At 43.3% G+C, this 21,941-nt stretch overlaps 1 protein-coding gene across 4 annotated transcripts in view; it reads left to right on the top strand.

Moving 5' to 3' along the window:
• Positions 1–3,113, top strand: part of LOC117968917 (butyrophilin subfamily 1 member A1-like) — a 36,118-nt gene extending 33,005 nt beyond the window's left edge. For all 4 annotated transcript variants that reach the window (XM_059015835.1, XM_059015834.1, XM_059015832.1 and 1 more), the window contains one exon: positions 1,908–3,113. In XM_059015835.1, the coding sequence (XP_058871818.1) occupies positions 1,908–1,975 (68 nt within the window). In that variant the 3' untranslated portion in view covers positions 1,976–3,113. The remainder of the gene's footprint in view (positions 1–1,907) is intronic.
• The last annotated feature ends 18,828 nt before the right edge of the window (positions 3,114–21,941 follow it).

The raw sequence follows: 21,941 nt of genomic DNA, 5'->3' as shown, positions 1-21,941 counted from the left end.
TTAATTTGTATTACAAATCATTCATAAGATAATTAATGACATGACTCGAAGGCAATTCACACCCCCTGACTAGGTGGCAGTAGCACATGGAGTGAGGATTGGATCTGGTTGCCTGTTCGCTTCTTTGTCATCCAGCGCTCGTCTCTTGTTTTGAGCCGCGGCTGCTCCAGCGCAGGACCTCTTGAGAAGCTGCGCGGCTCTGCAGACTTTTAAACCCGTGGATGCGTGACCTTGTGACGTCTTTTCCGGCTGAGTTCACGCAGACGATGAATTTGGACAGGTTTTCCGCAGAATGTGCGCAGACTTAGCAAAGTCTGCGTATCGTGAATGCAGCCAATATTTACCGGGTGCAACTGGGGGATGTGAATAAAAACAAACGCGCTGACACAGCCACGCCGCTTCACAAACACAACACACACACACACAAAAACAACGCGCTCCTACCACACTACAACCCGGACCTTTCAAAATAATACAATATAACAGCGCTCTGTAGTTTATAAACACATTGTAGAGCTCCATGCAGACTCTCTCACCTCCTCTCTGCTCTCCCTCAGTGTCTGAACGGATAAAACAACGCGCTCCTACCACACTACAACCCGGACCTTTCAAAATAATACAATATAACAGCGCTCTGTAGTTTATAAACACATTGTAGAGCTCCATGCAGACTCTCTCACCTCCTCTCTGCTCTCCCTCAGTGTCTGAATGGATAAAACAACGCGCTCCTACCACACTACAACCCGGACCTTTCAAAATAATACAATATAACAGCGCTCTGTAGTTTATAAACACATTGTAGAGCTCCATGCAGACTCTCTCACCTCCTCTCTGCTCTCCCTCAGTGTCTGAACGGATAAAACAACGCGCTCCTACCACACTACAACCCGGACCTTTCAAAATAATACAATATAACAGCGCTCTGTAGTTTATAAACACATTGTAGAGCTCCATGCAGACTCTCTCACCTCCTCTCTGCTCTCCCTCAGTGTCTGAACGGATAAAACAACGCGCTCCTACCACACTACAACCCGGACCTTTCAAAATAATACAATATAACAGCGCTCTGTAGTTTATAAACACATTGTAGAGCTCCATGCAGACTCTCTCACCTCCTCTCTGCTCTCCCTCAGTGTCTGAACGGATAAAACAACGCGCTCCTACCACACTACAACCCGGACCTTTCAAAATAATACAATATAACAGCGCTCTGTAGTTTATAAACACATTGTAGAGCTCCATGCAGACTCTCTCACCTCCTCTCTGCTCTCCCTCAGTGTCTGAACGGGTCTGTCTCCCACAGAACGAGGAATATACCAATCACAAAATACAAACCGATCAGCGCGGTCTGACAATTCATCTAATATGAACCGCAAAGGGAATTGTGATACCGGGGATCTTTTAATAAAAAATTAATATGACTTTCAATTTTAACATCATAATCGAGCTGTTTGTAGAGCTATAGTTTTTTAAGTGAATACCATTTGAATTTAGGTAACACCCTCCCCCATGCCGGAGCTGCCAATGCAGCGAGTTTTTCGCAGATATATACTCTGTGTTTTGTACCGGTATTGCTATTTCCCGTCCCCTTCTTCAGAGCGAGATGTTCAAACATTAACGTGATACCCCTGATAATGTTTTAGAAGTATATCAGGTTAATTCAAGTTGAGCGCCGCTGTCACAAGCAGATCCACAATGACGCAGGCATGCTCGCAGTTTCATAGCTTTCTCTTCGCTAGTCTTGGAGGTTCAGTGCGTGTGAACTTGTTTTTGATAAATACAGCACAGGGTCGCAGAAAGGTCATTCTTTACGAGTAAACTTCCAGGCAGTAACCTCTGCTATTTCTACCCCATGCTTTTATTTAGTTTCTCTTAAACTGTATTCTTGTCTCCTATTCTTTATCCAGGACAGTATTCCTCCCTGCTGTCCAGCGGCACAGATTTAGACTCTTCCTCAGACTGCGCTGCGAACTAAACCAGGCAACAGAGCCGCGTCCACAGCAGCAGAAGAGTCACCAGCAATGAGACACGCCAAGGAGTGCGCTGCTCTGTGAGACTCGAGGGGACGCGTTATCAAAGCGCTTCCTCCAGGCTTTAATTAACTGCTATTGATTTAAAAAAGGACAAGACATCATGTTAATGTTACAACATGAAAAACTAAACACACTGAGAGTGCTGAAGAGGGCTTGAAATACAGTGTATTACTCAGCTGTGTGGTTCTAGTTTTGTAAAATGAACAGGTGGTTTACCTCTTTAAAATAAATAGGAGTTAATTAAAGACTGGCGTAAAAGCTTTGAAAAGATGTCCTGAGGTGTCTTATTGTGATTAAAAAGCGTCCCATTCCACAAGAAAAACCTGAGAGGCGTTAGAAAACTAAAGCTCTTTGAATGAAATGCTTTATATTATATGAACTCTGGACTCTTGACCGGAGGGTCGTGGGTTCAATCCCAGGTGGGGGACACTGCTGCTGTACCCTTGAGCAAGGTACTTTACCTAGATTGCATAACTGTATAAATGGGTAATTGTATTTAAAAATAATGTGTAAAAAATAACGTGATATCTTGTAACAATTGTAAGTCGCCCTGGATAAGGGTGTCTGCTAAGAAATAAATAATAATAATAATGAATAATTACCCAGTGGAGTGACCGAGCAGGTAAATAAACTAAATGTATTGAATGAATAATGAAATCAGATCATATATGTCAGAGAACCTAAGAAACCACGTAAATGAAATGAAAGGATGAATGAAAACTAAAGGTCTGATTTCTTCAGTTACATGTTTTCATTGTAAAAAGTCACTCTCTTTTGTTTTGTTTTAGTATTATAAAGGCATCACAGAAACCTTGTTCATGCCTAATACCTAATGAAAGCAGTGAAGCAGCACAGTAGATCTGCACGCTGGGTAGAAGGGCATCACTGGTATGCAGAGCAGAGAAAGACCAGCAGAAGCAACAGGACCAGCTTGCATTGTAGATATTTCAAATGAATAATTATTCATTGTATTGAAGAAGACTGGCCGCTCCCCTTGCTCAGAGCAGCCATTTTAAATGCAGTTATCTGTTTATAAGCACAGCGCCATGGCAACAGACATCATGCTGTTCATGTTCAGTACTGACATCAAAGTGACATCATAAAGGAAAGTGATGTCATAATGTCTCTGGCAGTGAATTTTAATTTGAATCTTCATTGCAGAGATTTACTCCTGACTGGTAAGTTCACAGAGTTCCTGCTACCTATTTATTTATGTAGTTTTTTTTTTTTTTTTAATGTATTTATTGATAGAGATCAACGTAAGACCAAGCATTACATTGCAATGTAATATACAAGCATTGTAATTGGGATGTATATTAAAAAGGCAATTTAATTATATATATGTGTGTGTGTGTAGCTATCCTGGTTCCCGCAGGCAGGTGCATCACACAGGGCGAGGCAATCCACACACAGGCGGAGGGCGGGCGCGAACCCGGGACCTCTCGCACTGAAGCATAGCGCCATAGCGCCGATACCGCTGTACAAAAGAGCCGGCTCCTTTGCAAGGAGTGTATATCGGGCTTATGGCTTTGTGTATGATAATGTCACCTACCAGCTCTGCTGCTGCCTTCCCTGTGCACGCTACATACATACATTATATATTTATATATATATATATATATATATATATATATATATATATATATATATATATATATATATATTTATTTATTAGAGCTAATAACTGGGTAGCTCTGTATTGATTGTAATTGGCATGTGGTTTGTGTGTGTTTTTAGTTATTATATTTGGGGATTAGTATCCCCCCTCTATCGAGCTGCACCTCTTTGCATTGCATCATTATATGATAGGTGTTACAGAAACTTGGTTGTCTGAGAGTGATGGAGACAAATATAATATTAGTGGGAATACATTGTATAGGAAAGACAGGCATGACAGAAGAGGCAGAGGGGTAGCGCTATACATAAGAAATAGTCTTGAAGCCCAGGTGTTAAATCTGGACAAAGAAAACAATGCAAAATCAATATGGGTCAGAATAATGGACACAAATTCAAAGAGCATAATAATAGGAGCATGCTATAGACCGCCAAATTCAGATGCCGAGCAAAATAATCTGTTATACAATGACATTAGAAATGCATGTAGCACAGGAGAAGCCATACTAATGGGGGATTTCAACTTCCCCTGTATAAAATGGGAAAACCTGATGGGGAGCACGACGGACGAAATAGAAATGGTGGAAATGACAAATGACTGCTTCCTAACGCAATTTGTCAAGGCACCGACTAGAGGGGAGGCATGCCTTGACTTAGTCTTTTCAAATAATGAAGACAGAATAACTAAAACAGAGGTCAGAGAGCCATTGGCAAACTCAGACCACAACATGGTCTCATTTGAAATATTTTTTAAAACCCCAAAAGTAATGACTAAAGCTAAGGTTTACAATTTTAGAAAAGCAAACTATGAAGGTATGAAACAGAGACTAACAGAAGTAGATTGGAGTAAAATAAAGAAAACATCCACAGAAAAAGGATGCAAAACAATTACATCCCAAAAGTAGACAAATCTAAATCTAAAACAAAATGGCCAAAATGGTTTAATAGATCAATTAAAAAAAATATTCAGCGAAAAAAGGCACTTTACAGAGCGTTTAAAAGGGACCAAAAACAAAGTACACAGAAAGAGTACTTGGAACTGCAAACACAAGTCAAAAAGGAAGTTAGAAAGGCCAAGAGAGATAGAAATCAATATTGCTGAGGCGGCTAAAACCAATTCCAAAATGTTTTTCCAATATTATAACAGCAAGACAACATTCAAAGAGGAGGTTAAATATCTAAGAGACACAAATGGCAAAATCATAGACAAAGAAATGCCCCACATGTCAGCAGAGGCAGCAGTGTGACTGTCACAAAGACGGCCAGAGTGGGTTGCGTCAGACCAGAAAGGAACTCAAACACAGACAGGGGTTGTGATGAGCTGAGTGCAATGGTGGCACTCAGCGTTTATTAACAAATAAAAGGTTTTAAACGGTACACAAAACAGGACACGGCACTTGCGCCAAAATAAACAGACATACAAAACGACTAAACACTAAACAGACGGTGCAGGACAGACGAACAAACACGGTGAGTACAAACAAAACACTTATTATCTTTATAATCACGATTTTACTCCTCTCTCTCTCCCGTTCTCCACTCTCTGAACACCTAACCCCGACTGAGTGCTACGTGTCTCTATATATACTGTTGTGCTGGGATTCAATTACTAATTAATTACTCACTTGAATCCCAGCACGTGAATTAATTCTGTGCAACCCCGTGCTCGCATATTACATTTAATCAGCACGTGAAGTGATTTGTGCTCTCCTCGTGCCTAAATACAAATCTACCTTTTTAAATACACGTGAAACACAGACCCGTTTATATCCCGTGTACCAATCTATACACCAACATTAACATACGCACCATACATACAACACATAACACACAAAATACACACAGGGGCGGGGCGCATTGCCACAGTGACGTAGTGGTTAGGGCTCTGGACTCTTGACCGGTGGGGACACTGCTGCTGTACCTAGATTGCTCAAGTAAAAACCCAACTGTATAAATGGGTAATTGTATGTAAAAATAATGTGTAAAAAATAATGTAATTGTATGTAAAAATAATGTGAAATCTTATAACAATTTTAAGTCGCCCTAGATAAGGGCGTCTGCTAATAAATAAATAATAATAATGTCGACCTGTTCCTATCCAGTTTTAAATAACTTTAGCATAACAGAGACAGAAGTGTTAAAGGGACTAGGAGCTCTTAAAATAAACAAATCCCCTGGGCCAGATGAGATCCTCCCAATAGTACTCAAAGAAATGAAAGAAGTTATTTACAAACCGCTAACCAAGATCATGCAACAGTCTCTTGACACAGGGGTTGTACCGACAGACTGGAAAATAGCAAACGTAATACCGATCCACAAAAAGGGAGAGAAAACCGAACCAGGTAACTACAGACCAATAAGCCTGACTTCTATTATATGTAAACTTATGGAAACTATAATAAGATCAAAAATGGAGAATTACCTATATGGTAACAGTATCCCAGGAGACAGTCAGCATGGTTTTATGAAAGGGAGATCGTGTCTAACTAACCTGCTTGATTTTTTTTGAGGATGCAACATCAACAATGGATAACTGCAAAGCATATGACATGGTTTATTTAGATTTCCAGAAAGCTTTTGACAAAGTCCCGCATAAAAGATTAATTCTCAAACTGAACGCAGTAGGGATTCAATGAAATGCATGCACATGGATTAGGGAGTGGTTAACATGTAGAAAACAGAAAGTACTGATTAGAGGAGAAACCTCAAAATGGAACAAGGTAACCAGTGGTGTACCACAGGGATCAGTATTAGGTCCTCTGCTATTCCTAATCTACATTAATGATTTAGATTCTGGTATAGTAAGCAAACTTGCTAAATTTGCAGATGACAGAAAAATAGGAGGAGTGGCAAACACTGTTGCAGCAGCAAAGGTCGTTCAAAATTATCTAGACAGCATTCAGAACTGGGCAGACACATGGCAAATGAAATTTAATAGAGAAAAGTGTAAAGTATTGCACGCAGGCAATAAAAATGTGCATTATAAATATCATATGGGAGATACTGAAATTGAAGAAGGGAACTATGAAAAAGATCTAGGAGTTTATGTTGACTCAGAAATATCTTCATCTAGACATTGTGGGGAAGCTATAACAAAGGACAACAAGACGCTCGGATATATTGTGAGAAGTGTTGAATTTAAATCAAGGGAAGTAATGTTAAAACTTTACAATGCGTTAGTAGGACCTCACCTAGAATATTGTGTTCAGTTCTGGTCACCTCGTTACATAAAGGATATTGCTGCTGTAGAAAGAGTGCAAAGAAGAGCGACCAGAATTATCCCGGGTTTAAAAGGCATGTCGTATGCAGAAAGGCTAAAATAATTGAATCTATTAATTGTTATCTGGCTTAAGAACATAAGAACATAAGAAAGTTTACAAACGAGAGGAGGTCATTCAGCCCATCTTGCTCGTTTGGTTGTTAGTAGCTTATTGATCCCAGAATCTCATCAAGCAGCTTCTTGAAGGATCCCAGGGTGTCAGCTTCAACAACATTACTTGGAAGTTGGTTCAAGACCCTCACAATTCTCTGTGTAAAAAAGTGCCTCCTATTTTCTGTTCTGAATGCCCCTTTATCTAATCTCCATTTGTGACCCCTGGTCCTTGTTTCTTTTTTCAGGTCAAAAAAGTCCCCTGGGTCGACATTGTCTATACCTTTTAGGATTTGGAACGTTTGAATCAGATCGCCGCGTAGTGTTCTTTGTTCAAGACTGAATAGATTCAATTCTTTTAGCCTGTCTGCATACGACATGCCTTTTAAACACGGGATAATTTTGGTTGCTCTACTTTGCACTCTTTCTAGAGCAGCAATATACTTTTTGTAATGAGGTGACCAGAACTGAACACAATATTCTAGGTGAGGTCTTACTAATGCATTGTAAAGTTTTAACATTACTTCCCTTGATTTAAATTCAACAGTGTGTCCGTGTGTGTGAGTGTCTGTTTTTGTGAGTCTGTGTGTGTGTCTATTTTACAAAATAGAAGTGTCCAGAATTTCCTGGGACCCCTTAGCAATCTTTGCGGACCCCCAAAGGTCCCTAGACCCCAGGTTGAGAACCTCTGGTCTAGAATGTAATGAGCGTACGTTCAAAACACACCACACTCTTAGAACTAAAGATTCGTACACTCTAGAACTAATGATTTTTACCCTCTTAGAACTAAAGGTTTCTACACTCTTAGAACTAAATGTTCTTACACTCTTAGAACTAAAAGTTCCTATACTCTTAGAACTAAAGGTTCCTACACTCTTAGAACTAAAGGTTCCTACCCTTGATACTTGATACTGTGGAGGAACCCTTCTATGTTCTATTGTGAACCTTTTTAATGTGGTTCCTTAAATAATCCAACAAAAAATGAACCAGGAACCGCACTGAAAAGGTTAGTCAAAGAACCTTAAAAAGGTTCTCTGGTAGGATGACAGAGGTTGAGACTCAGAGACAGTGTGAAAAGTTCAAAAATAAAGCTTTTAATACAAAAATACAAACTAAACCGGCACGAGGGCCAAACAAAAAGGTTTCAAAACACAGACAATAAACACAAAACAAAACTTACAAAAAATACGGCTTCCAGGCCGGGCATTACCTTCACTGGTTTGCAAAACGAACAAAAACAGCACACACAGAAAACACTCTTGCTTCCTCTCCTTCTAGAACTCCCCTACTGGGAGGCTGAGGCCTCCTTTTATGCCAGGTGGCTGGGTGAGCATAATATAATTAATTAATTGATTGCTCCCACCTGACGCAATCAACCTGGGCAGGGAGGAGAATTTAACCCCCTCCCTGCCAGTATTTACTAGGGCAGAGCCCTGCTCTGCCACAGGTTCATCCACAGAATCAACCCCAGGAACCCTGAAAGGTTCTTCATGGAAGCAGCTTTACTTCTAAGAGTACTGCGCTTTCAAGCCCCAAACACTATAGCTACGTACGCCGAAAGCACTCCCCTCTACCAGTCACATCAATGACCTGATGATTACTATCTACGTACGCTGAAATCACTCCCCTCCACCTCTACCAGTCACATCAATGACCTGATGATTACTATCTACGTACGCTGAAATCACTCCCCTCCACCTCTACCACAGTCACATCAATGACCTGTTGATTACTATCTACGTACGCTGAAATCACTCCCCTCCACCTCTGCCACAATCACATCAATGACCTGTTGATTACTATCTACGTACGCTGAAATCACTCCCCTCCACCTCTACCACAGTCACATCAATGACCTGTTGATTACTATCTACGTACGCTGAAATCACTCCCCTCCACCTCTACCACAGTCACATCAATGACCAGTTGATTACTATCTACGTACACTGAAATCACTCCCCTCCACCTCTACCACAGTCACATCAATGACCTGTTGATTACTATCTACGTACGCTGAAATCACTCCCCTCCACCTCTACCACAGTCACATCAATGACCTGTTGATTACTATCTACGTACGCTGAAATCACTCCCCTCCACCTCTACCACAGTTACATCAATGACCTGTTGATTACTATCTACGTACGCTGAAATCACTCCCCTCCACCTCTACCACAGTCACATCAATGACCTGTTGATTACTATCTACGTACGCTGAAATCACTCCCCTCCACCTCTACCACAATCACATCAATGACCTGTTGATTACTATCTACGTACGCTGAAATCACTCCCCTCCACCTCTACCACAATCACATCAATGACCTGTTGATTACTATCTACGTACGCTGAAAACACTCCCCTCCACCTCTACCACAGTCACATCAATGACCTGTTGATTACTATCTACGTACTCTGAAATCACTCCCCTCCACCTCTACCACAGTCACATCAATGACCTGTTGATTACTATCTACGTACGCTGAAATCACTCCCCTCCACCTCTACCACAATCACATCAATGACCTGTTGATTACTATCTACGTACGCTGAAATCACTCCCCTCCACCTCTACCACAGTCACATCAATGACCTGTTGATTACTATCTACGTACGCTGAAAACACTCCCCTCCACCTCTACCACAGTCACATCAATGACCTGTTGATTACTATCTACGTACGCTGAAATCACTCCCCTCCACCTCTACCACAGTCACATCAATGACCTGTTGATTACTATCTACGTACGCTGAAATCACTCCCCTCCACCTCTACCACAGTCACATCAATGACCTGTTGATTACTATCTACGTACGCTGAAATCACTCCCCTCCACCTCTACCACAGTCACATCAATGACCTGTTGATTACTATCTACGTACGCTGAAATCACTCCCCTCCACCTCTGCCACAATCACATCAATGACCTGTTGATTACTATCTACGTACGCTGAAATCACTCCCCTCCACCTCTACCACAGTCACATCAATGACCTGTTGATTACTATCTACGTACGCTGAAATCACTCCCCTCCACCTCTACCACAGTCACATCAATGACCTGTTGATTACTATCTACGTACACTGAAATCACTCCCCTCCACCTCTACCACAGTCACATCAATGACCTGTTGATTACTATCTACGTACGCTGAAATCACTCCCCTCCACCTCTACCACAGTCACATCAATGACCTGTTGATTACTATCTACGTACGCTGAAATCACTCCCCTCCACCTCTACCACAGTCACATCAATGACCTGTTGATTACTATCTACGTACGCTGAAATCACTCCCCTCCACCTCTACCACAGTCACATCAATGACCTGTTGATTACTATCTACGTACGCTGAAATCACTCCCCTCCACCTCTACCACAGTCACATCAATGACCTGTTAATTACTATCTACGTACGCTGAAATCACTCCCCTCCACCTCTACCACAATCACATCAATGACCTGTTGATTACTATCTACGTACGCTGAAATCACTCCCCTCCACCTCTACCACAATCACATCAATGACCTGTTGATTACTATCTACGTACGCTGAAAACACTCCCCTCCACCTCTACCACAGTCACATCAATGATCTGTTGATTACTATCTACGTACTCTGAAATCACTCCCCTCCACCTCTACCACAGTCACATCAATGACCTGTTGATTACTATCTACGTATGCTGAAATCACTCCCCTCCACCTCTACCACAATCACATCAATGACCTGTTGATTACTATCTACGTACGCTGAAATCACTCCCCTCCACCTCTACCACAGTCACATCAATGACCTGTTGATTACTATCTACGTACGCTGAAAACACTCCCCTCCACCTCTACCACAGTCACATCAATGACCTGTTGATTACTATCTACGTACGCTGAAATCACTCCCCTCCACCTCTACCACAGTCACATCAATGACCTGTTGATTACTATCTACGTACACTGAAATCACTCCCCTCCACCTCTACCACAGTCACATCAATGACCTGTTGATTACTATCTACGTACGCTGAAATCACTCCCCTCCACCTCTACCACAGTCACATCAATGACCTGTTGATTACTATCTACGTACGCTGAAATCACTCCCCTCCACCTCTACCACAGTCACATCAATGACCTGTTGATTACTATCTACGTACGCTGAAATCACTCCCCTCCACCTCTACCACAGTCACATCAATGACCTGTTGATTACTATCTACGTACGCTGAAATCACTCCCCTCCACCTCTACCAGTCACATCAATGACCTGTTGATTACTATCTACGTACGCTGAAATCACTCCCCTCCACCTCTACCACAGTCACATCAATGACCTGTTGATTACTATCTACGTACGCTGAAATCACTCCCCTCCACCTCTACCAGTCACATCAATGACCTGTTGATTACTATCTACGTACGCTGAAATCACTCCCCTCCACCTCTACCACAGTCACATCAATGACCTGTTGATTACTATCTACGTACGCTGAAATCACTCCCCTCCACCTCTACCACAGTCACATCAATGACCTGTTGATTACTATCTACGTACGCTGAAATCACTCCCCTCCACCTCTACCACAATCACATCAATGACCTGTTGATTACTATCTACGTACGCTGAAATCACTCCCCTCCACCTCTACCACAGTCACATCAATGACCTGTTGATTACTATCTACGTACGCTGAAATCACTCCCCTCCACCTCTACCACAGTCACATCAATGACCTGTTGATTACTATCTACGTACGCTGAAATCACTCCCCTCCACCTCTACCACAGTCACATCAATGACCTGTTGATTACTATCTACGTACGCTGAAATCACTCCCCTCCACCTCTACCACAGTCACATCAATGACCTGTTGATTACTATCTACGTACGCTGAAATCACTCCCCTCCACCTCTACCACAGTCACATCAATGACCTGTTGATTACTATCTACGTACGCTGAAATCACTCCCCTCCACCTCTACCAGTCACATCAATGACCTGTTGATTACTATCTACGTACGCTGAAATCACTCCCCTCCACCTCTACCACAGTCACATCAATGACCTGTTGATTACTATCTACGTACGCTGAAATCACTCCCCTCCACCTCTACCACAATCACATCAATGACCTGTTGATTACTATCTACGTACGCTGAAATCACTCCCCTCCACCTCTACCACAGTCACATCAATGACCTGTTGATTACTATCTACGTACGCTGAAATCACTCCCCTCCACCTCTACCACAGTCACATCAATGACCTGTTGATTACTATCTACGTACGCTGAAATCACTCCCCTCCACCTCTACCACAGTCACATCAATGACCTGTTGATTACTATCTACGTACGCTGAAATCACTCCCCTCCACCTCTACCACAGTCACATCAATGACCTGTTGATTACTATCTACGTACGCTGAAATCACTCCCCTCCACCTCTACCACAGTCACATCAATGACCTGTTGATTACTATTTCTTACATATATCATATGTTCTAATAGCTTCTTAAATAAAAACATGTGCCACTACATTTACTCAATTTAGCTATTAGTTTTATGTATTTGTGTAATAAGACTGCTAATATAAATGTGCCTAAATGAGACAAATATGAATATCATTCTGTAGCTATGCTGTATGACAAAGTGTTAGATCAAATATAATATTTACTTGACTATACCTAAAAGAATAGAATTTTGTCTCAGGTTTATTTTTGATATGACATCAACTGTTAGACTATTCTTAAGTACAGTTGAGTGATGATGATGATCGTGATGATGATGATGGTTAGGGGGGTGGTTGTGTTTCTTTGTAAGCTTCAGGAGATCTCCTAACAGAGGGTGGAGGGGTGCTGAAGGAGACCGAGATCACCACACTTGGCAGGATAGAGGTGTTTGTATATTTACACGAGGGAACCTAATTAACCGTGACTGAATGTTAGGTGACTGTGGCAATGTGCCCCGCCCCTGTGTGCATGTGTGTGTTATGTGTTGTATGTTGCGTGTGTTAATGTTGGTGTATAGATTGGTACACGGGATATAAACGGGTCTGTGTTTCACGTGTATTTAAAAAGTGTAGATTTGTATTTAGGCACGAGGAGGGCACAAATCACTTCACGTGCTGGTTAAATGTAATATGTGAGCACGGGGTTGCACAGAATTAATTCACGTGCTGGGATTCAAGTGAATAATTAATTAGTAATTGAATCCCAGCACAACAGTATATATAGATGCACGTTTCTTTCACTCTGGGTTGTGTGTTCAGGGCGAAAGAACAGGAGAGAGTGAGGAGAAAGAGAACGAGAACGAGAAAGAGAAAGTGAGCAATTGCTACGTGGTGCTGGAGGACCAGCACAGTACGTGTTTGTTTAGTGTTCGTCCCTGTTTGTTAGTGTGTGTTCGTTTTTGTTTGTCTCTTTATTTTGGCGTGAAGTGTCGTGTCCTGTTTTGTGTTCAAACCTTTTATTTTCTGTTCTGTCAATTAATTATTAAATGCTGAGCGTGATCACGCGCTCAGCTTCACCAAAACCCCAAGTCTCTGTCGTTTTATTTCCTGGATCTGGTCTGACGCCACCCACTCCTGCTGTCTTTGTGACACGTGGTGTCATCGTGCAATAACAGCGCCTCCAAGCGTCAGACCAGGAGAGGGGTTTTTGTGTTTTAAAAAAAACAAACAAAAAAAAAACACAGGACTGTTTTAAAAAAAAAAAAAAAATGGAAAATGGAAGGCTGGAGAGACGGCTGCCGGGACCTGGAGGACCTCCTCGGGGGCCTCGAGGACCAAGGCTGGTGCATGGCCTGTGGGGTCTATGGATACACGGTGGCGATCTGCCCCTTCCAAGGTGAGGAGGAGGAGGAACCGGCCCAGGAGAGGAAGGTAGGGAGGAGGAGTAAGAAGAGAAGGGGGAAAGGAAAGCTGCAGCAGCAACAGCAACCACAACACCAGCCGGAGGAACAACAGCCCGGGTGTTACTGCTGCGCTGAGCCTGGGCATTCCAGCACCAACTGCCCCTGGTACCCCCTCGGACAGCTACCCCAACTATGCCCCATCTGCAGAGGTGAGCACTTCGTGGCCCACTGCCCTGTCCATCAGGAGAGGGAGGAGCAGGGGTCGCCTCAGTCTCCACCACCAGCAGGGGGAGGTAGACTGCTGCTCCCACCGCCCCAACCACAACTGCAACAGCGGCCAGAGGAGCCAGAGAACCTGTTCCCCTGGTGCACCTGGTGCGGAAAGGTGGATCACCGCTGGAGGGACTGCTCTGAGGTGCCACCGAGCTGGGGCGGGCGATGTGAGGAAGGGGGACACGACTGGTGGGGATGCCCCTATGTCAGCTCGCCAGTACCTGAGTGGGAGGAGCCTGAGCATCCACAGCCCAAGCGGGAGGAGCCTGAGCGTCCACAGCCCAAGCGGGAGGAGCCTGAGCGTCCACAGCCCAAGCGGGAGGAGCCTGAGCGTCCACAGCCCAAGCGGGAGGAGCCTGAGCATCCACAGCCCAAGCGGGAGGAGCCTGAGCGTCCACAGCCCAAGCGGAAGGAGCCTGAGCGTCCACAGCCCAAGCGGGAGGAGCCTGAGCGTCCACAGCCCAAGCGGGAGGAGCCTGAGCGTCCACAGCCCAAGCGGGAGGAGCCAGAACATCCTACGCCTGAGTGGGAGGAGCCCGAACGTCCTATGCCTGAGTGGGGGGAGCCCAAACGTCCACAGCCCAAAAGGGAGGAGTCGGTGCGTCCACAGCCCAAAAGGGAGGAGTCGGTGCGTCCACAGCCCAAAAGGGAGGAGTCGGTGCGTCCACAGCCCAAAGAGAGGGAAGTTGGGGCTTCCACAGCCCTAGGACCCAAGCTGCCAGCAGAGGGAGAATACCTGCTGTTTTCACCTCCACCAGCAGAGGAAGAATGCTTGCTGTCCCCATGTCCACCAGCAGAGGGAGAATGCCTGCTGTCCCCATCTCCACCAGCAGAGGGAAAATGCCTGCTGTCCCCATCTCCACCAGCAGAGGAAGAATGCCTGCTGGTTTCCCCTTCAGAGGCAGAGCCGCACCAGTCCCCTGCAAGAAAGGCAGAGCTGCACCAGTCCCCTGCAAGAGAGGCAGAGCCGCACCAGTCCCCTGCAAGACAGGCAAAGCAGCACCAATCACCTGAAAAAAAGGGAGACTACACGCTGCTCCCACCTCCGTCGCCAGGAGACTACACGCTGCTCCCACCTCCATCGCCAGGAGACTACACGCTGCTCCCACCTTCGTCGCCAGGAGACTACACGCTGCTTCCACCTTCACCGGCAGGAGCAGAGCAGCAGGAGCTGCCTCTACCTCCGCCACCTCCACCGCCAAGAGCAGAGCAGCAGGAGCTGCCTCTGCCTCCATCACCATCAGGGGGAGAGGAGCAGGAGCTGCCTCTCCCTTCACCAGAAGGACCAGGACTAGATGCTGGCGGTCCTCAGCAGCCCTTGCATAGGCTGCTGAGGGAAGCACGGGGAAGAACCGCCCGGCCGCAGAGGCCAAGAAGAGGGCCAACACCCGCACCCCAGCTTGTCCTGACTCCCTGCCTCGCTTCGCCCAAGGATGCCTGCCTCGCTTCGCCCAAGGATGCCTGCCTCGCTTCGCCCAAGGATGCCCGCCTCGCTTCGCCCAAGGATGCTTGCCACACTTCGCCCAAGGATGCCTGTCTGGCATCGCCTGGGGCTGCCTGTCGCTCCGCATCGCCTGGGGCTGCCTGTCGCTCCGCATCGCCTGGGGCTGCCAGCCGCTCCGCATCGCCTGGGGTTGCCAGCCGCTCCGCATCGCCTGGGGTTGCCAGCCGCTCTGCATCGCCTGGGGTTGCCTGTTGCTCCGCATCGCAGCAGGAAGTACTGTGGCCGGAACCCCACCAAGGGGAGCTGCCGGCCACGAAGAAGGTGGGGGAGGTCAGGAGACCTGCTCCCACTGCAGCAGTTTCGCTGCCGGAGATCGTGGGGGAGGTCCGGAGACCTGCTCCCACTGAAAGGAAAGCTGCAGCAGCAACAGCAACCACAACACCAGCCGGAGGAACAACAGCCCGGGTGTTACTCCCCCTGTCTTTGGAGCTACCGGCTACAAAGACAGGGGGAGAGGTCAGGAGACCAGCATCCCCCGCAGCAATTTCGCTGCAGGAGTGGACCAGCATGCTGTCAGCCGTGCCACTACCGGCAGGGGTGCTGACAGCATTGCCAGCCATGGGCCCACTGAAGCCTCCCTTCCCAGCCCGAGACTTTGTCCTGGACTGCTGGGTTTTTAAGGGGGGAGGTGGCCATTGAGGCCATGTGTGCTGCGCACAAGGGGGGGTATATGTGGCAATGTGCCCCGCCCCTGTGTGCATGTGTGTGTTATGTGTTGTATGTTGCGTGTGTTAATGTTGGTGTATAGAGATTGGTACACGGGATATAAACGGGTCTGTGTTTCACGTGTATTTAAAATTGTATATTTGTATTTTGGCACGGGATTGCACATCACGCACGTGCATTTAAAGTATAGTATGTGAGCACGGGGTTGCACAGAATTAATTCACGTGCTGGGATTCAAGTGAATAATTAATTAGTAATTGAATCCCAGCACAACAGTATATATAGATGCACGTTTCTTTCACTCGGGGTTGTGTGTTCAGGGCGAAAGAACGGGAGAGAGTGAGGAGAAGGAGAACGAGAACGAGAAAGAGAAAGTGAGCAATTGCTACGTGGTGCTGGAGGACCAGCACAGTACGTGTTTGTTTAGTGTTCGTCCCTGTTTGTTAGTGTGTGTTCGTTTTTGTTTGTCTCTTTATTTTGGCATGAAGTGCCGTGTCCTGTTTTGTGTTCAAACCTTTTATTTTCTGTTCTGTCAATAAATTTCACCAAAACCCCAAGTCTCTGTCGTTTTATTTCCTGGATCTGGTCTGACGCCACCCACTCCGGCTGTCTTTGTGACAGTGACACTAGGAGGAGGCTCGTCAAGGTGAAAGTGAAAGTAGCGACAGATTGCTATAAAAGTGAGTCGAGTCCTTACATCAGCCAGCAGACGTATATTTTCTCTTGGGTCTCTGAACACTTGCACAGGACCGGACCGAACCAGCTCAGAACCGAACCCACACCTGCTCCAGGCTACACTGTTTTCTGTAAATTCCAGGTAAAAATAAAAATATTATATATATATATATATATATATATATATATATATATATATAAATTAAATAAAATATATTATTAAAATCCTCTCACTTGTTTAGCATAATTATTATTATGTCTCATACAAAATGAAAGAAAATGGTCCAGTAAATGTTACTCATATAATAATCTTAAATATTACTTAAACCATTGATTTTGGTACATTTACTAAGATCACTTCAATTGTGAGCTCTCTGCATAACTTACCCTGAAAATGAAAGAAATTGACGTGAATAAACGATGTAATATTGGTCCTTAATTACCATGCAAACACTTTGAATTCTAATACTAATAATGAATAAATGCTTCTGTATTATTGGCCTATTAGTTTCTTTTTGTATGGATTTCTTTTTCTGCAATCACTCACACTCTCACTAATTTGCTGTTTCTGTTCTGGGCTGGGCTGCCACTTGTACAGTTATCATACAACCCCTCCTTAAAGTACGTTTAAAAAAAATATTGATTTATTTGCCGGATATTTTCGGTGGCATTGCAAGGAAAATTTACCCGGCAGACGCAAATAAACCAAATCAAATCACAAAAAGTTCAAGTTATCTTTTGTTTTTAGAAAAAGAATAATGATGAGCAACGCAGAATCAGAAGGGAGCGAGCAGGAGGCGCATAAGATCATCAAGCGCATCCCAGGAGTCAATTTGATTTACAAAGCCACCCGCAGGCCAGACAGGCCGGAGGTGACCAAGCATGGCATCGCGGTAGCCAAGGGGCTGGCTGGGCCGGTTGGCGGGATGTTGGCTGGGCCGGTTGGTGGGATGTTAGCCACCGCTGGTGTAGCGGCCCTTGATGATGCACTAAAGAATAAGGATTAAGAAGAGCGGTTAAGGGAGAGGGGAGCACGACACTGTGAAAGCAGGGTGACCCCACACTCATTTCCTAATATATGAACACAATATGCAATGTCTGTACCTATGTGACGTGTTTAGAGAATATTTCAATAAAATGAGTTGCTGTCACTGCGCCTTCTTTGGGAGTGGTGTGTTTTGAAACAATGGTCTGATTAGGTTGGGTATTAGTTCAGCAGAGGGTTCAGTCTTGGTGAATAAGTGTAATGTAATCTAGTAATGTAATGAACATGAACGGTGTTCTGGCGAATAGAATTGGGAAAGTGAAGGGAAAAGAACCACACACAACACACTGCTGCCCCCGAGTGGTGCACATTGGTAATGCAGCCCAATATTATTCCCAGTACAGTACACTGCAGCACAGTGAGAGGGGTTATCGCCAGCGGAACAAAGTGGAATTTGGTCCGTGTGACGGGTATCAGTTCAATTTGTAGAACAGTTGCTGAAAACAGATATAGTCTCATGTTTTCATTTTTCCGTTCACAATTAAATAACTGAAAAAATTTGTATTTTGGTGAAAATTACCATAACTTTGTTTTTTGGTTTATTAAAACATAAAACAAACAAAATAATTAGTCTGTGGTTCAAAATTACACCTTTTTTTAACTCCAGTTAAAAAAAGGAAAACGAAACAACTGTGTAACTTGAAAATAGTTTCTATTTGTGCAATGAAAGGGTCATAGTCAGCCTGCACCATAACGGCGTGGGAGAACTGCAGACACGTGGAAACGAAAAACAAATCAAATCCATGTACAAAAAGGGCTTGTTGTTATATTGTTATTATTTTAAGTATTATCATTTTTATTATTTACATAATTTAAAATTGTACGCATGTGTGTAGTAGGGTCATTATTATGATTATGATTATGATGCATGTGTGTTTTATATCATATTTGTCTCGAGGATGGTTTGATGTGTTTTGATTTCTCTTCTGCTCGTCCTGAGAGCGCAGGGGAGAGCTTCCATGACTGTAGTCTAGCGTACCAGAGGGACTGTATTTGGACCGTGAGTTTTACTTCCAGCCCGGGTCATAGCGTGTCGGGGTTTCCCGGTCGGTGTCGGCTGTTTTCAGGCTGTATCATTAATGTCCGTTGTTCTAGTGAATTGCTCTCCCGGTCCTGCAGCAGGGACTCTCCTGTTTTATATGCTGTCATTATTTTAGCGTTGCGTGCATGGTGTACGTTGTATTTTTTATATAATTATGTAGGGAATATCTTGTTGTTTTTATTGACAATGGTATAGTTGTAAAAAGTGCTCTAATTATTTACAGCGTGTTGCCTCTTGTACAGATGCACTGAAATGAGAATCACCTGTTTTAAATTAATTAACATAAGCAGAAGAACTGGCAAGCATAAAGCTTATTGTGGTCAGTATCAGTGGCGTCATGCCCACTGGGCACGTGCCGCCCCCCGCCGCCCCCCCGAATGTGTTCCAAACAATGTTTTAATAGTCCTGCATCCAAGTCTAAATAATTGAGTGAATATGTTCAAAAGATTAGTATATTAACCTTAGCTGTTTGGAAACCAATAACTTGATTGATGTGAGACCCACACAACAACAATGGAAACTTAATGAGTGGATTATGAATAGTAATGAGTGGATTATGAATAGTATTTACCGTTTGGAGATGATTTTCCTCTATACCGGGTAATTTGGCGACGGTCCCTTACAGGGAGTTCATGCCCTCTGTATTTGGCGCGGTAGCAGCGCTGCTCTGTTGCTGTGGTTCTCATTGACCGTAAGTCTTTCTCGCCTCTAAACATGTTTTTTGCTGAAAATATTCTGATATATTTGTAAGTGTAATTCTATTTATAAAGCATATATTTGTTTTAATATTTATAAAATGCTTAAAACATAGTGTGTCATACGAGATACTTTTTTTAAACGCAAGACCCGCGTAAACGGTTGACTTATGCGTTCTAATATATTGCAAATAAATAGGCAGGTACGCTAATTTAAACAGCGCTGTTTGTGCTGTTTCTGCTCGCGTACAGCCTTGCTGTAGTATGTTTATTGAAATGGTTTATAACACAAAACAAAACAAAAAACTCCTTTAGTTTAATATTTCTTAACTGTTCCAACCACCGCTTCTGAATTTCTCAGTTAGTATAAGGTCTTAAAAATAAACGCGCTTACAAATGCAGTGTATAACCGATATTCATGTAAGCAAGCGCGCCGTGTGTGTACAGAGAGAAGACACACATGAAAGCGGCGATGATCAGTGGCGTCATGCAGCTGCAATTGTTACAATTGTCCCTTGCAAGTCGATCTTTTGGCACAATAAAAGAAATTACTGATGTGTCTGTTTCTAATAAAAATTTAGACCCCATTTAAAATACACCTGCTTACTCGTGTGCATTGCACTTTCAGGAAATATTCACAGCGGGAGCATTTTGCAGAATTCCACTTGAGTTGAAGTACTTGAATTCTGAATTTACCCCAAACAATAAAATGATTATATATATATATATATATATATATATATATATATATATATATATATATATATATATATATATATATATATATATATTAAAGTTTCAGAATGAATTTGTGAAAGTATTAATGTTGTGACTTGGCTACATGCGTTTCTATTGGAGCTACCCCTATCCAATCCCAATCACTATCTGTGAATAACTACCTACCTTCAGTTTCCTGAGCAGTGTTGCTGGTGCTGCTCGTGCTCCTCCTGGCTGCAGGAGGGACTTCCACTTCTCTTTCATTCCCAGTGGCATTTTCGAAAACTTCACTATACTGCTGTGCATTTCTTCTCCCACAGGTGTCTACTGACTGTTTACAAAGAGACAATGTCCTAATTAACCACTACTTTTGGTTTTGTAAACAGTTACACGGAAAGACAATATTATCAATCAATAATATAAAAAACTCGAACATGAATAAGAACTACCCATGACTAAAACAAACAGTAATAAAAATGTCACAAGGTAAATCAAAGAGAGCCGTCTTTAAACGTATGTAATAATAAAACAAGTTTTAGTAGACTGATCTGATAAGGAAATCTAATTACAAGTGTATTAGTGGCAAACTAAACCTTTAAAAAGCCTACATGAGAAGAGAGAGAGAGAGATTTCTGTGAGCAGTCATTAAAAAGATGTGCTCCTGAAGAATTTATATTTATACTATTTCTTAGTGAAATGGAATGCTAAATTAATAACACAAAGATATGTAAACAAATATTGAACTAAAATAGAAAAGAAAAATACTTCGCACAAAAATAACAAGCACATGAAAACTAGGGCTGTAAGGGTTTAAACGGTAAACGTTGATTAAAAATATTTTCGTTTAAAATTTGTATTATACGGTTAAACGCAACTTAACAGTAAAATATATTATCAAATTATTTTTGCACATTTTCCGCAAATATAAAAATATAAAAAAAGTTTCCCTTTCTATGATTTTCCCCTTTAAGGAAACCTGACCTGTTCTTCCATGTGATCACTCTAAACACGTCTTGTATAAATTAAGGACAGACCCGCTTCCTGCGTTGTTGTGCATCTCCATCGCATTGCCTTTTTTCAGGTCTTATAGGGCTCTATGGAATCCGTGTTAATGAGAGCACGGGCGGAATCAAAAGAATATTAACGAGGAATTAAGCGCTCTACGAAAAAAAATGCATTTGCAGTAGAGTATTAAGCTTGAGATGTACGTATTTGAAGGGAAATGTGAAACTAATGGTCAGTACAGGCAGTGACGTAACTGGTTTCAAAAGTGGGTGAATGGGTGGCGGGGGGGCGGTTTCTGTAGCTGGGTTAGAAATGAGACGAGGTATTCTGTAAGAGATAAACAACGAGAAGGGATGAATCAGTGAAAATAATTAACCGTTCGAGTGCATTAAATAAATGCAATCATGGAAAATAAATAGAAACCTTTTAAGGATTTAAACAATTAGAC

Source organism: Acipenser ruthenus, chromosome 51, assembly GCF_902713425.1.
Source record: "Acipenser ruthenus chromosome 51, fAciRut3.2 maternal haplotype, whole genome shotgun sequence".
Taxonomy (NCBI): domain Eukaryota; kingdom Metazoa; phylum Chordata; class Actinopteri; order Acipenseriformes; family Acipenseridae; genus Acipenser; species Acipenser ruthenus.
This window is presented reverse-complemented; position numbering and strand designations above follow the sequence as displayed.